The following is a 16,600-nucleotide window of genomic DNA, read 5'->3' as shown; positions in this document are numbered from 1 at the left end:
TTTCCAGTGATGAGGACCTTCTATGGGCTTGGGACAACGAGTGTGCTTTACTCCCTAGTGAAACTTGGCAGAACTGGTTTAAAGATTGGTTTCGGAGGATGGAGAGGTGTATTGAATGTAGAGGAAATTACTTTGAAAAAATTAAATAAACAAAGCTGTATTGCAAAACTTTCCTAGTACCCTTTGTACAAATTGGAGCAGAATGGTATTAAGGGTAAATTGCTACAATGGATAAAAGGATGGTTGAGTGGGAGAAGACAGAGGGTGGTAATCAATGGGTGCTGCTCTTCGTGGACTAATGTTATTAGTGGAGTCCCACAGGGTTCAGTGTTGGGTCCGCCGTTGTTTTGTATATTTATCAATGATATTGATGAACGTATATCAGGCTTAGTGTTGAAGTTTGCAGATGATACAAAGGTTGGCAGGATTGTTAATGACAGTAATGGTAGTGTGCTACTGCAACAGGATCTAGAAAATTTGGGCAGATGGTCTGAGAAGCAGCAAGTGAAGTTTAACCTTGACAAATGCAAAGTACTGCATATGGGTAGAAGTAACCCCAGAGAAATGTACCAACTGTGTGGTACTACACTTAAGGTGGTAGAAAATGAAAAATACCTGGGAGTAATTGTGCAGTCAGATATAAAGTTTTCTGAGCAATGCAGACAGGCTGCCAGGGCAAGTCATGGAGTTTTGTCAATGATATATAGGAATTTTGCTAGCAGGGAAAAGGAGGTGATTGTCCCTCTGTATAAGGCAATGGTCAGGCCAAGCCTTGAGTAATGCGTACAGGTCTGGAGGCCTCATTTTAGGAAGGATGTAGATTTGCTTGAGCATGTACAGAGAAGGGCAACAAGATTGATGAGGGGAATGAAAGGATCCTCTTACCAAGAGAGGCTTAAGTTCTTGTTATGTTTGTTTGTTATTTGGTTTTTAGGAGCATTAGCAACTAAGGCCATATTGCTCCAGGGGATATGCTGTGGTCATTCTCTGACCTTTCTGCATCCTCCGTATTTGGTGGGCACAGGCTTGAACCCCGGTCTAATCAAGAAGTGTGTGCTACACACTGCTGCTCCTGCTCACTTGGCTAGGGAAGCATCCGCTTAATTTCTGAAAATTGCAATGGCTGGAGACTAGGCACCTGCGCAGTGATCTGATTGAGGTGTATAAGGCCTTGAATGGGTTGAGCATGCTGAATTCTGATGGGATTCTTCCACTTGTTCAGATTATGAACCTAAGGGGGCATAAATTCAGATGTAGAATAGATGTGCAGAAATTTGCCTTTAGCCAGCGGGTGGTTAATTGCTGGAACAAACTTCCACCTGTCATTGTGGAAGTTGATAGGTTAAATAAATTTAAGGAGGAACTGGATTTCAGCATTATGAACCTAAGGGGGCATAAATTCAGATGTAGAATAGATGTGCAGAAATTTGCCTTTAGCCAGCGGGTGGTTAATTGCTGGAACAAACTTCCACCTGTCATTGTGGAAGTTGATAGGTTAAATAAATTTAAGGAGGAACTGGACAAACATTTAGAGGGAATGATTGTGTGAATTTTTTTTTTTTTTTTTGGCTGATGCTGCATAAGCTCATACACCGCTTTCTTGCATCACATGCCACTACTACTACTACTATGCCCCAGGGATGATACTCTCTCTCGATTTAGAAAGCAATGACGATTAATAAAGGAAAAAAATCAAAGTTTATTAAAAATTTATTTTCAAAGAATATAAAAGTATAGGATTGCAACTCATCTACTTACACTGCCAATAATTCAGAAATGTGAATCAAAACACTGCCCTCCCATTAATAAATTAGTAAAGGCTGCCTTCCCTGTCAATTGTAATTATAAAAGATATCAAAACAGGTTGATGGAGAACAAACTGATCAGTAGTAAATTACAATATTTGCAGAAAACTTTGCTGTGTTTTATACATAACATAAAAAAAGTGTTTATGTAGTTAAAACAATGTTGTATTGTCAAAGTGATTTTTGTGCTAATACAATCCAATGAAGTGTTACAACTTAAAATATTCAATATATTAATAGCAGAAGCTGTATGAAAATTATGAATTTATTTTGTAAATTGCAGACCTAGTTGGGAACCATTTGCCCTTCTATTGAGAATTGCTAAGACCAAATCAGGTTTCATTATAGCAGTCTGATGTCTCCAAAAAGAATTCACAGATAGCAAGTTACCAAATGAGGTTTCAGAAGCATTAATTTAAACATATTTGGGAAACTAAATTCATTATCCAACATTGCTACTGGATAATGCCATTTCTTCTACAAACTGAGAATGATTAAACTGAGAAAGATCCAAGAATTTTTAATCAAACACAATGGATCATCTAAAAGCATTCACCTTTAAAAGTCTTCCCAAAATGTTTTGATTAGTAATGGGCATGTTGGAACAAGTGTGTAGTTGCAGAAGGAGATTATATTCAAGAATATTAATAATGTAAACATTTATCATTGAATAAAATTAAATTTTTTTTGCAAAATTCAATGAACTTTTTGATCACACTTTGTATATTGATATTATTAATAATAGCTATAGCAGTGAGGAGGGAGGAACTGTCATCAACAATTTAAAGTCACAATATTGTTTATAAATATCGTAAATGGAAACAGTTTAAGCAAAATGTTTAAACATTTATTCTACTAACCTGATAACAAAATCACTGATTTTAAAATGAGTTTCGATTATACCATTGGTTCGAACTCTAGCTCTTAATACATCTGTAGGAGTGGGAATATATTTCTCTGAACAGATACGTTCAATACTTTCAAACAAACTATAAAAAATGCAAAAACATTTAAATATTAAAACTGAAGTACCAAAATAGACCAAAATACTTAGAGGCCTAAGGTTTTTCAAATTAAGTTTTTTTTCCAAGTTAATCAAGAACCTGAATTATTTATTTATGAGACCTGAACACTTTTTTAACTATCACTCAATTCAAAATAGAATCTATTTTATTTGTTAACAGACACTGAAACGATAATCAGCAGATAAAATCTGATTCTAAAATTATGTTCACAGAAAATAAAGACTATTACCACTATGCATAGCAAAGAGCAATTTTTTCGAAATATGACTTGAATATGAACTATTTTTTACAATTATTTATAATGTGATTTTTTAAAAAAAGGATGCACATAGAAACTGATTAACCCAATGTCAAGCATGTGAGGATTAAAGTAATCCTCATAATCCTCAGTGAATTTCAGAACTTCTTCAAACAAAGAAATAACAGTTTCAACTTGCTGAGGGCTTGTTTACCTGCTATCACCATGCAGAAAAGCATGGTTTCAAATATCATAATGACACTTTCTGGTTAGCCCTAGCATTTTTAAGTTTTCCATTATTTCTAATTCCTACAATTGTTCAAATGTTGATCATACAAGAAACTGTGAAAAATACACATGAAAATTGATGAAGTTACTTGCATTATGTAAGATCAATGGAAGCAGTCTTCTATCCCTTATTTATGCCATCATCTGATGCTGGCCAACCAATTTATAAAAAAACTTGAATTTCTAGCATTGTAAACAAGTTAGAGTAGTTTTTTTTTTTTTTCTGATTTATGTTACAGCATGTCCTTGGACAGATATTTTTTTAACAGAGCAAGATCAATTATTGATACACATTTAACTATATTCTGCTATGTCTCTTGAATACTAGTAACCATGGTGGAACATTTATCTCATAATGTAAGATTCTCACATCAGATAAATCACACTGTGAACAAACTTTAAAGGATGACTGGTTTCCTTAAATAATACTTCCTTCAGAATTGTGTTCCTTTCAAAACCTATAAACTATGCTTATTCTTCCTTGTCACAGTATGCCTTATGATTTGATCTCCTATACGCTACTCATATCATTCAAATTGAAATCATTAAAAAAAGTGCATAAGGATGTTACTCAACTTTGATCATTTTACTTGTTTTCATGGGCACTATGAATGTTACCTATCACTATATAATATGCATTCCTAGCTAAACACACACACACTTCCAATTAGTTGCAGAATGCTATACAAAATAATTCACAACAACATGTTAAATGAATTTCTGAATTCAATTTATACAGTTATACATTTCAGCAAATGCACAAGAACAAATAGCTCTTTTAGCTTTCCACCTTTCGTTCAACTCTGATTAAAGATGTTTCAATACTAGCACACAGGTTTCTAATTTGCAATAACAGTGACCCTTTTATAAATTTTTCCACCTTCAACAAGACTACATATGGGAAACAGCATAGTACATAGTACTATGTACTATATAGAAAACATAGTACTACATATGGGAAACAGCAACCCCAGAGCAACGTATCAACTCTGTGGTACTACACTGACAGTGGTAGAGAATGAAAGGGACCTGGGGGTGGTTGTGCAGGCAGATATGAAGTTTTCTGAGCAGTGTAGATGGGCTGCAAGAGTAGCTCATGGTGTATTGTCGATGATATATAGGAATTTTTCTAGCAGGGATAAGGAGGTGATTATTCCATTGTATAAGGCAATGGTCAGACCACACCTAGAGTACTGTATACAGGTCTGGAGGCCTCATTTCAAGAAGGATGTAGAGATGCTGGAACGAGTACAGAGAAGGGCAACAAGATTAGTGAATGGAACAAATGGGTGCTCTTACGAAGAAAGGCTTAAGTTTTGCAAATTACAGTGTCTGGAGACTAGGCACCGGTGAGGTGATCTGATAGAGGTGTATAAAGCCTTGAATGGTTTGAGAATGCTCAATGCTGATGGGATTCTTCCTCTTGCTCAGAATAATCACCTGAGAGGGCATAAATTCAAATTGAGAAAAGGCAGATGTAGGATAGACGTGAGGAAATTTGCCTTTAGCCAGAGGGTGGTTGGTTGGTGGAATAAACTTCCATCCCTTGTCGTGGAAGTTGATAGCCTAAATATGTTTAAGGCTCAGCTGGACAGGTATTTCGAACGAACAGAGGGGGTGAAGTGGAAGTAGTTATTTTTTATTTATTTATTATTTTCTTATTTATTTTTTTTTTTTTTTTGGCTGATGCTGCATAAGCTTGCTTTCTTGCATCAAATGCCTCTACTAATGCTAATGCTAAGACAGTACAGTCACTAATGTAATAATTACCCTCAACAATACTTTATCAATATTGCACATTAACAGAGTCATCCCTTTCCCATTCTTTTTTTTTTTTTTTAGCTTTATTATCTTCATTGCATTCACATCTTGTCTGAGCTGCCTATTAATAACTTGTTGCTAAATTGTCACTCTTCTATGTTTTCGTGTAAGTATGTACATTTTTGGTAGTAAATATCATTTTTCATGCACTCCATACACTGTAAAGGGTTTATCATTGTGTATTGTAAGTTGTTTAATAAAAAAAGGAAACTTTATGTATAAAATGAATAAATAATCGCTAATCCATCTGTTATTGAACACACAAAGTACTTTAAGTAGAAACTATACCGTAAAAATTTGCAAATTTACAAATTATCTACAATCCACCATTAACTATTTTTCATTTTGAGAAAATAAGAAAAGTAACAGCTATAGGTAACTAATCATACAGATTAGATTAAGAAAGCTAATAAACTTTCTTAAAGAGAAGAACCACACACAAAACTGGTTTGTTAGTTCAATGCCACCTGCAGATTGGAAATCATCTGTTCTGTTCTGTGTTATAATTCCCAGTTGCTAACTGCCATCAGCATCATGCATGGACTATGCTGGCTGGATACTCAGAAACCATCACTATGTAAATGGTCAAATGTGATATAAGAGAAGCCACTATGCAAATAGAGGCACATATCAGAATAGTTTGAATCAAAGTGTCATTAAGGTTAGTATGCCAAAGTTGAAGTTTGTTTGCATAATAGAAATAAATTATAACAAATGGAAGTAAATCACATAAATCCAACTTGCTATCTTTGCAAAGCTAAGATAGCTTACTAGCTTAAAAAACAGATATGGTTGCCTCTAATGAAGTTGACTGAATTACTGAGCACCTTCTGTAATCATACAAAATAATTATCTTCATTAAAACACTAAATCTCTGTTTTTTCACTGACACGTGCTCAGTTGTGGTTCTCAGTCATTTCACAATGGCTGCATTATTGAAAATATAAAGGAATTAGAATGGACTCTATATGATGTAATGGTTTAGAAAACCCTCACATTTTCACAACTTTTTAATGACAAGTTATTAATACAAAAAAGAACAAGAACCAAGTCTTTAGATAAATAATTAATATAAAAAATATAGTATCAGTGACATTAACGGCTACTTAGAAAAATTTATTTTTCTAAATATACTGATGTCTCATTACATAATTTTTTTATTTATCTCAACAAAAGAAAGTAAGCAATCACCAGGAAAGCAATTAGTCAGGATTTTTTTGATAACATTATGATCAGCTTAATATGTCAGTAATCAGATTCAATTGATGTGATATATATTAAGATTACTTTAAAATAAATAAGAACACACTTAAAGCTTTTCTTTTTTTGTTTTCCAAATCTTAACTTGGTATAAACGTGTAACAAGCATGCAAAGTTGCTAATCAAATATTTTACATTCAGCATGATATATCCCATTTAATTAAACTATAAAGTTAACATAACAACTTACTATATTGCAGAATCATTCAATTCATATTCATATCCTCTTGCAACAGTCAGTCTTACTCCTTTGTCATTCCATAAATTTTTTAGAGCACTGCTGATAAATGGCAGCATAGCAAAGGTTTCATCGAAACAGCACTGGCATGACAAAACTATTTGTGCATGGTACTAGAAAAATATAAATATATATTAGCTGTTAAAATATTTACATAAAATAAGAAGATTTTACAGGAAACATACAAAGATCACTTAGAACTGATATTGTAAATCATTCTAAATAGCTTAGAAGTGCACATACTCTCACAGAGTGGTAGGCTGAAAAAAACATTATTTACCTTATTACAAAAAATAATAATAAAAATAAAAAAACTAGTGGAGTCCGGTTATTTGGGCCACCGGTTAATCGGGGCAGCTGTTTATTTGGGGTAAATCTTAAAAAACAGAACCCAATCAAGAAAATAGCCAGGGTTTATTTCGCTTAATTGGGACAACATGCCGTTTAATCAGGGATGGAGACCGCAGCTCTGGAGATTACCCTACAGTTGTCTCTGGCCATACCACATGGTTCAGTCGGATTTCTGGAGGTCACAACCATAAAACAATTAGCAGTCACCTGTTTATTGGGCTTTTCTGTTAGGGCAATCTATCATAAACGGATAGTAAACTCGATCTTATTGAATTTGCAATAATACCGACAGCTGGAATTCTGTGGGTTATTATGGTGAAATGTGTTTACACTTCCATGGAATCTTCAATCATATAAAAAAATTAATTTTCAGAATCTTCTCTTCATTCCTATTTTTAAAGCTTCATAACTTGTTACTCAGTTCTCAGTTGTGTGTATCATGTTACTTGCAATTTGTGTGCCATGTTCTTTGTTATTGATTGCTTATCTTTTTACTGTTTTAAATTTTAACCCCCACCCACAAATGTCAGTGAACAGAAATGTCAAATAGTTAGTATGTACGTATTACAGTGCGTATTAATTATTCCGATTATCAAGTATATTCTTCTGATTATCACATACATTCTTCTGATTTTCACGTATCATTTAATTTTTTAATTAGTAAGGTAATAAAGGGTAAATTTGTGCTTAATATATCTTTACTTTTATAGCCAGTAGATAATATTCCTCCTATTTTCGCTAATTAGAATCGCTGTTTAATAGAATTAAAATTCAATTCACACACATGATCACAATGACCGGTGCTTACTACACATCGTACAGTGAAGGGTACTTTACTATGGTAACTCCATCATACCATGATTTGATTGTACAGTGAACCAATTGTAAAGCGGGGATCCATTGTATTTTTAACTTTTTTTACATGAAACTTCAGATAATTGGGGCAGCCGCTTAATCAGGCCAAAATGCACTAGTCCTGATGTGTCCCAAATAATTGGAATTGACTGTATTTACTTTTTATCAAACTTTTATATACAGTACTACACATAGGTAGAGGCCCTGTGGTCAATTAAAAAGTTCATTTCATATATAAGTTTGTCACAACCTAAAACAGAAATATGGATATGGTGAAAGCACCAGAAAAAATTAAGAAATAATACAAATACAATGAACATGAAGAGATGGTCTCTCTCTCTCCTTCTACCAGATCAGGGTTCATCAAAAATAGCAAAGACAAGTTTTAAAAGGTAGAGATAAAGCAAAGTCTGCCTATGAAGACAGTGAAATTAATAATGTAACAAAGAATGGCTGGAAGGAAGTGAATTCAGTCCCCCTCTGGGGCACTGAATTCACTCAAATGAACTTTTATGAATGTGCCACCAACAGATCTACAACAGCACAGAGCTCTAATACCAAACTTAACTGGTTACCAAGCTCAAGAGTCCTTCTAAGAAACCAAGTTCACCACAGGGAACTGCAATCTTGTCTATTGATTCCTGGCACTGAAGCACTCCCAAAATTCCCTTAAAGTTGGTACTTTTCTCCATCTGAGAATGGCCTCCAAGCATACAGTGAATGTGTTCATATGGTAGTACTGCTTGAAATCAGCTATCCCATGCTAGTCAAAGTCTGTAAAATTAATTTCATTTTGGGAGAAAGAAGATGGACTTCATCTTTCCAACTCCACCTTCCACGCTGACGTGTTGAAAATACTTTTAGCTTTCTGTTTTATTCAAATGGAATTAACAGTGATTCTCTTAGCATGCTGATCTGAAATATCACTTATTTTAAAACAATATAATATTTTGTGTATTTATGTTATCCAGGGCTCCATATTACTTAAACCGAGCACTGCTTTCTTGCTGAACTGTGCATAAATCTGTTTTTATGGAAAAATTAAAAAAAAAAAAAAAAAAATTTACATATAATTATATGTAAATAATTTGGGACTACCTCTCCACATCATAAATTGGTGAGTTTCTATTTACTTCAGATGTGCTCAAGTGATAACAAAAAACACCTAATGGAGAAACCAACTGAAGACAAAACAAACATACTGCTTATAAACTAAGTGATCACTGGATTATGACCACTTACCTAATACCACGTTGGGCCACCGTTCACATGGATAACAGCTGCTACTCACTTAGGCATTGACTCCACTAGGTGTCTGAAGGTATCCATATGATCAGCGGCCATGCTGCCTGCAAAGTCATCTGCTGTTGAACCCCATACATCTGAGTGCACAGCATACAATCATTTGTGGTACCATTCTTGCATTACCCATATTGTATTGCAATGCCAGTTCTCGCACAGTGACCTGTGCAAGAACTGCACCTTCACCTTCAAGTGCCACAAACATCCATCTTGTGTAATCCTTTACAGTTCTGTTGGCAGGAAGTGGTTTGACCTATTTGATACCATTTGATACCACAGTGGGGCATGAGCAGCCAACAAAACATGCTATTTCCGATATGGAAGCACCCAAAACACAAGCTCTCACAGTCATGCCCTCTTGAAACTCCGTGATATCTTTACTTTGTTCCATAACTGCTACTTGATCATTTTGACTTGCATAACCAGATGTCAATTAGTACTGCTCTAGTACACACAGCTGTTCAGCTTTTTTTATACTGAAAGCTATGTGGCACAGTCCAATACCAATGGGGTGGTCATAATTCAATGTTCACTGAATGTAGACCATTCTTTAACCTATAAGCAACACTAATCAAAAGAATATATTTAAGCAAAGTTTATATAATTAATGATTATATGAGTAATTTTTTTTTTTTTTTTTTTTTTTTAATTTGATAGTTGTTGGCACATCGGCTTCTGTGGCCATAATGCACCTCCCAAGGTTTCTGCAGTACTTTGATCCAAGCCCGAGGTGGGATTCGAACCCGCGACTTTCGGGTTGCTAGGTAGGCACTTTACCCACCCGACTAGCCCGGTCGGCTATATGAGTAATAACAAAATATTATGGTTATTTCATGAGATGCTATATTAAATATGTTATTGCATATGGAAAAATTGTATGTCAGAGATAAAGTTTTTTTTTTTTTTTTTGTTTTTTCTCTCTCAGTAATCTGCCAATTATAAGAATGCAAACACAGTAAGAGCCTGGCTATCTGGAATCTACGAGGATTAGGAGCACATCCAACTACTCAGTATTCAATATTCCGTTATAATGTAAACACAGCACCTTTATGTTTTTTAGCAACTTTCTGATCTGTTATGGATATCATAAAGAATGGACATGTTACAGATATTATAATATAAATACACTTGCCAAAGTAAATGACATTTTAATTATGGCAACAAGGCAAAAAACATACTTCATAAGCATATCAATGCCTCTGATGGTCATTTTTGATGCAATGTTTTATAACTTTCTAAAAGATTTTCTTCAAGATAATTCTTTTAATATAAATTGCTGCCTTGCTAAACATTACTGTTCTGATTTAATGCATTTTTATATTTAGTCATTTAATTCACAGCTCTTTCCTACTGTGCAGGAAAGAGGCTGTGAATTAAATTACTTTTAGAATGTGTCAGTTGCATGAACTTTGTATGGAAGAATACCAGATAACTGGGCTGTTACTTTAATAAAAAGATAATTTAACATCTTTTTATTCTATTTTTTTCAACTGAAATGAATAAAAATTCATGCTATAATCAGCAGTAAAGATTATTCAATTTATTACTTACTTTGTTTTTGGTATTCTCTAAATTAATACGAAGTATTCCCATTCCAGTTAATACATATTTCATAGAGCTCAGCAAATTATCCAGTACAGTAGGCTAGTTGATTAAAAAAAAAAAAACAATTAGTTACAACTATACTTAAAATTTATCCCTTTTTCTAATTTCCTAATTTAAAAATTAAGCAAAATAAAAAACTATTGAAAACTATTAAACAAAATGAAAAATTATCTAAAATGAAGTATGACTTTCGACAAACATCACTGATAACATTTATCTTTGTAATACTTCCCCATGATAAGAAACTAATGTTAAAATAAACAACATCAGATGTGGCTATTACCATATCACAATGAGGAAACAAAAGTTTCTATCAATTGCATTGTAGATAAGGTTTAAAAGAAATAATAAAGTGAATCTGCAAATAACTGTTTCCTTTTTATGAAATACCCTTGATATCCAAAGTTATTTACAGCATTGCTCCCAACTTTTTATATTATGGCACACCCAATGTGAGGCTTCCACTTCGTTGTAGCACCAATGTTATAGTTTCAGAATATTGTTGAAGAAAAGTCATCTGAGAGCATATTACAGTTGAATTATTTTTATGGTGCCATTATAATTATATCAGAGAATCCAATAAAATTTTAAAAAGGTGAGATTATATATATATATGTTTTTTTGTTGTTTTCTTTTTCATGTTTATGGTATGACTCAAATTAAATGAAATTTTTATAATACACCAAAGGTTTGTCAGGGAAACATCCACAAGTTGGCTGCCTCATGTGTTGAAACCCCACAGGTTCATGGTCATTACAATTACTATCATTCCTCACCATGTGGGAAATGTCTGGGTTAGAATCCCACACAGATGAGAAGACATCTCAATGTTTTTTCCTCTAACCCTTCCATGTTGTGGTTGAGATTACTCAATCATTGGTGACGGTTGCAGTTTTAAATCTCCAGTAATTTCAGGTTTTTCATTCAGCTAAACACAAACACTAACACCAGAATATGTGCAATTTGCAGACACAATGCACTGATGTCTCATACCTTCTTGCTTTGGAACAAAAACAACAGTAATATGTTGACAACCTCTGTCTTATAACATCTGCAGCAGTCCATTTATACTTTAAAATTCTCAACAAGCTATAAATTAAAAGTTAATTACACTCAAATAATTAGGAACACTTAAATTCTCATTTACAGTTTCTTGTGGAATTAATATATTTTTTATTCCAATGAAAAGAAATCTATAGAGTAAATTCCTGTTACAACACTCCCACTTATAGCACTCCTTTCTTCTTCTGGTACCATGATCAATCCCATAAAGTGTCATGCATTTTTTAAAGCCTATAGTACTCCCATTTAAAATGCTTTCCCACTTCCCAATTTAAAGTTCCAAGAAGGCATACATCTGGGTAACCCTCCTTCCTCTTGAGTTTTCGTTTTGGGAAAGGGATGAAAGACTATAAGGTCTAAGAATTATTTATAGTGCAATGTTTTTCATAGAAACTCTTTAAAATTAAAGTTTTGAAAGTAAAAATGTAAGTTGTCTTTCCATTAATTAGTGCATTTGCAATTTTTTTTTTTTTTTTTAATTCAACATTGTTTGTCCACTTTCTTCACTGACTAACCGCAGCAAATGGAAACTGGGCACCTGTGAGGAAACCTGCTTAAAGTGTTTAAGACTTTCAATGGATTGAGTAAAGTAATAAATGTAGATGGCATCTTTACTCTTTCTTGGGTAAAGACTAATGTTAAAATAACATGCAATACACATATGGCAATATAAATTTAAGTTTAAAAAAGATAAATGTAGGATAGATGTGTGAAAATTTGCTTTTAACCAAAGTGTAAGTGAGTGCTGGAACAAACTTCCACCTGGTTGTTTGAATAAGTTTAAGAAAGAATTAAAACATTACTTGGAGGGGAGGGGTAGACGGTCAGGTTTTTTTTTTTTTTTTTTTTGGCAGATACTGTATGTACAAGTGTGCTTCCTTGCATCATTTGCCACTAGTAATACTAAATGCCTCCTCTATCTTCCCCAATCTACAATGCTCAAGTCCCTGACTGTTGAACTCCGTGGGTTAAGGTAAGAACTGAACGTGTTAATAACAGCTCTGAATGAAAGGGGGGGAAACTCAAAAGTTTCTGTGATTAGAACTGAAATATAATAAAGAAAGGTTAGAACTGAAATATAATTTTGTAAATAGTGTTAAAAATATTTTTACTGAATTAAATATTTTAATGACACATACTTTAAAACTCTTCAATTCATCCTCTGTAAACCCATCATTATGAATAATTTTCATCTGTTTTACCAAAGTGCTTTTCCCACTTTCTCCTGCTCCTAAATTTCAAAAAAAAAAAAAAAAAAAAATATATATATATATACACACACACACACACACACACACATTACAGTACTGCAATAAATAAATACATTAAAACTAAATAATACAAGAAAATACTCCATTAGAAATTTTGCATAATAAAACCAGGAGTGAAGAGTACATTTTAATTTTCACTAACTCTGGTAGAAGCAGAAATAAACTGCTATTCATAAGGCGCCTCCGTAGCCAGGTGGGCAGGAGCAGCAGTGCATAGCACATGCTTCTTGATTAGACCCGGGGTTCGAGCCCGTGACCACCAAATACGGAGGATGTGGAAAGGTCAGGGAATGACAACAACATATCCCCGGAGCAATATGGCCTTAGTTGCTAATACTCCTAAAAACCAAATAACAACAACAGCTATTCATAACAAATAAATTACAAAAAGTAATCTATTAATATAATGACATCCATCTACTGGAATAAAACTTTAGGAATGGTATTAAAAATACATTAATTTATTATAATTTATAATTAATTTATAAACTGATAATATGTATAAATGTATATGATATAAGAAATCATATAAGAATGTTCATAAAATTGTGCCTTTTTTAAGGTAATATTACTTCTTTAAATTTAATACTGTTTTTACTAATAATGTTTTATATTCTTAGAAGAAAACAAAAATTCTATAAGAACACACACTGTATTCATATTTAGCTGTATGTAGGATAAGGTCTGCTTTTAAATATCAGCTTAAATATTCTTGTATAAAGCATGGATTGTATCTTAAACATTACTAGGTATATTTAGCCTATGTGATATCAAAATATCACAAATAACCTTTATTTGTGATATTTTATTGTCACTAGCCACAATAAAATTTTAGTTGTGCAGGGTTCATTTCAACTTTTTTTAACAGGGATTTCTTATATTTTTAACTCTTTCAGCAGTGTGTTTGCCATACAGGTGGATCCCTCACAGTGAATTTTGTAGTTGTGAGTCCTGTTGAAACTGCCACTACAAAAATTCAAAACTGCTGATAATTTTTTTTTTTCCTGTACAAATTTACTGCAAAAAAATCATTGTTAATTTTAGTATGTAAAAGATCATTGCCTTTTTTGCTCACAGCAAATTAGGTAGTCATATATATATATATATAGGATGGTCCACCATAAGTAAGGAAATTATTTTGAATAATTAACAATGTAAATATGTATAAGTTATATTTTAAAAATAGTTTATATTCTTATTTTTTATTGTTTCAAAATAATTTGGACACACAAAGTACCATGAGCCTTGCAATGAAGGAGAGGATTGAAATTGTAAAGTGATATGCAAAATATGAAAATTCTGCAGAAGCTGCACACCATTTTAAGAATTTTTTTTTGGAAATAAACCATCCACAATAAAGACCAAAAAAGCAAACTGTGAACAAGTTTGCTGAAGTGGAAAAAGTGCACAATCTATCAAAATCTGGTAAACCTTGCATTATCAAAGAAATCTGACAATTTGGAATTTATAAGAGAAGATACTGAGAGAGATTCAAAAAAATCTCAAAGAAAGTGAAGTTTGGAACTTAAAATACCTAAAAAAAGCTTAAATAGAAAGTTTATTATCCCCTAATGCTACAAAGTTTGAATGAGGATAATCCAGACAGAAGACTGGAATTTGCTGAACTGTTTTGGCCATGAGCATAACAAACCTAGATATCACATAATGTTTTGTAGACTGATTAAGACAGTTACATTAAACAGAACTGTTAATCACTATAACCTTGTTTATTACTCTCTTAATAACCAACCCATTTATTCTTTAAGAAAGATTTAAACACTCCTGGCTTGATATCTAGGCTGGAATTCAGACATGAGTAATCTCAGACATTTTTTCTTTGGGGGAACTGCAACAGGAGAAAGCTACCTTAGACTGCTGAAAGAAAAAATCACTCCATTAATGCAGTCCAAAAAAATTTTTCAACGTCTTATTTATGCAGGATGGACTGCCAGCTCATTATGCAAAAACTGCCCACAAATCTTGGTTGAAAAGTTCCCAGGTCAACGGTTCAGAAAGTGGTATTCCAATGAATAGCCACCAGCCATTACTCCCCAAATTTAATGCCCTGTGATAATTTTTGTGGAAATTCTTAAAGGATAAAATATTTAATAATAAACACAGGTATCTGCTGGAGCTTCAGCAATCAATAGTTAGAGAATTTGAGAATACAGATAGTTCTCGACTTTACAAGTTAATTCGTTCCTAGCGCGTGCTCGTAAAGTGAAAACTTGTTGTTGTTGTTGTTGTTTGTTTTTTATTTAGGAGCATTAGCAACTAAGGCCATATTGCTCCGGGATATGCAGTGGTCATTCCCTGACCTTTCCGCATCCTCCGTATTTGGTGGTGACGGCTCAAACCCCGGTCTAATCAAGAAGCGTGTGCTACGCACTGCTACGCACTGCTACTCCTTCCCACCTGGCTACGGAGTCGCCGCGAAAACTCGTAAAGCGGGAATTTATTTCCCATAGACATAATGTTAAAAACAGGGGTTACGTTATCAACAATGAAGTTAGTTAGCTAATTAGTTTAATTAGCTAATGTTTAAACAATGATTGATTTATCCAAAGAAATAAAAATGTAGCCTGTAAAATCAAGCAAATTATAATAATAGAGAAATTATTTACGACTTACAAATGTTAAAGAATGTTTATTCTTCATCATCATCGACTAAATGCACACTCATTGATCACTCATTATTGGCTTGGCACTCACTGGTTTGTTACACAAGCAGTTGTCTTGTTCAGAAATGCTTCAAGAGGCGTTTGTTTCCAAGATAATCTTCTATTTTCTTTATAATAGATGCACAAGCATTTTTTAATGGAACGCACAAATTGCACAGAGTAATAAGTTTACGAAGCTTAAAAAAAAAAAAAAAAAAAAAAAGAATGAAGAGAAGATCCTGAAAATTTATGTTTTTTATACGAGTGAAGATTTCAGTAAAGGGGAAACACATTTCACCATAATAATGCAAAAAACCACACAATTCCAGCTATCAGTATTTTCGCAAATGCAATAAGATCGACTTTACTACCAGTTTATAACTGCTTGCAGTAACAGAAAAGCCCAATAAACCGGAAAGTGCAAATTGTTTTTATTGTTTTATGGTCGTGACCTCCAGAAATGTGTTTTAGAAAAATATCACAAATGCATTTAAAATTGATTCTTATAACGAAACATACGATAACGATGAAAGTGTAGTGCATTTTAATGATTTGAATTGGTAACTAATACAATTTACAAATCATGCTGATGACCTTTTATATGACTTTAAGGTCACGCTCGTGACCTTAAAAATGACATTTTAGAGAGACAAATAGATTAGTTATACAGCGAAAATTTCAACTTCCGAGATCTTGAAATGAATTACCAAAAAACAATGTGTTATTGGGTTCACATTACGATATTTTCACAATACGATGGTGTCTCTGGAACTGATTAATATTGTATAGCGAGGTAAACTGTATTGTGTAGCTATGCAC

The 16,600-nt window shown here is 33.3% G+C and overlaps 1 protein-coding gene across 3 annotated transcripts in view; it reads right to left on the bottom strand.

Annotated features, from left to right (window-relative positions):
- LOC150086513 (guanine nucleotide-binding protein G(o) subunit alpha-like) overlaps nt 1-16,600 on the bottom strand; it is a 60,739-nt gene that overhangs the window by 24,825 nt on the left and 19,314 nt on the right. For all 3 annotated transcript variants that reach the window (XM_090371448.1, XM_090371451.1, XM_090371449.1), the window contains exons 3-6: nt 12,990-13,081; nt 10,735-10,827; nt 6,628-6,788; nt 2,666-2,794 (exon numbers count right to left, since the gene is read on the bottom strand). In XM_090371448.1, the coding sequence (XP_090227574.1) occupies nt 2,666-2,794; nt 6,628-6,788; nt 10,735-10,827; nt 12,990-13,081 (475 nt within the window). The remainder of the gene's footprint in view (nt 1-2,665; nt 2,795-6,627; nt 6,789-10,734; nt 10,828-12,989; nt 13,082-16,600) is intronic.

Source organism: Mastigoproctus giganteus, chromosome 4, assembly GCF_048544385.1.
Source record: "Mastigoproctus giganteus isolate SK-2022 chromosome 4, ASM4854438v1, whole genome shotgun sequence".
Taxonomy (NCBI): Eukaryota; Metazoa; Arthropoda; class Arachnida; order Uropygi; family Thelyphonidae; genus Mastigoproctus; species Mastigoproctus giganteus.
This window is presented reverse-complemented; position numbering and strand designations above follow the sequence as displayed.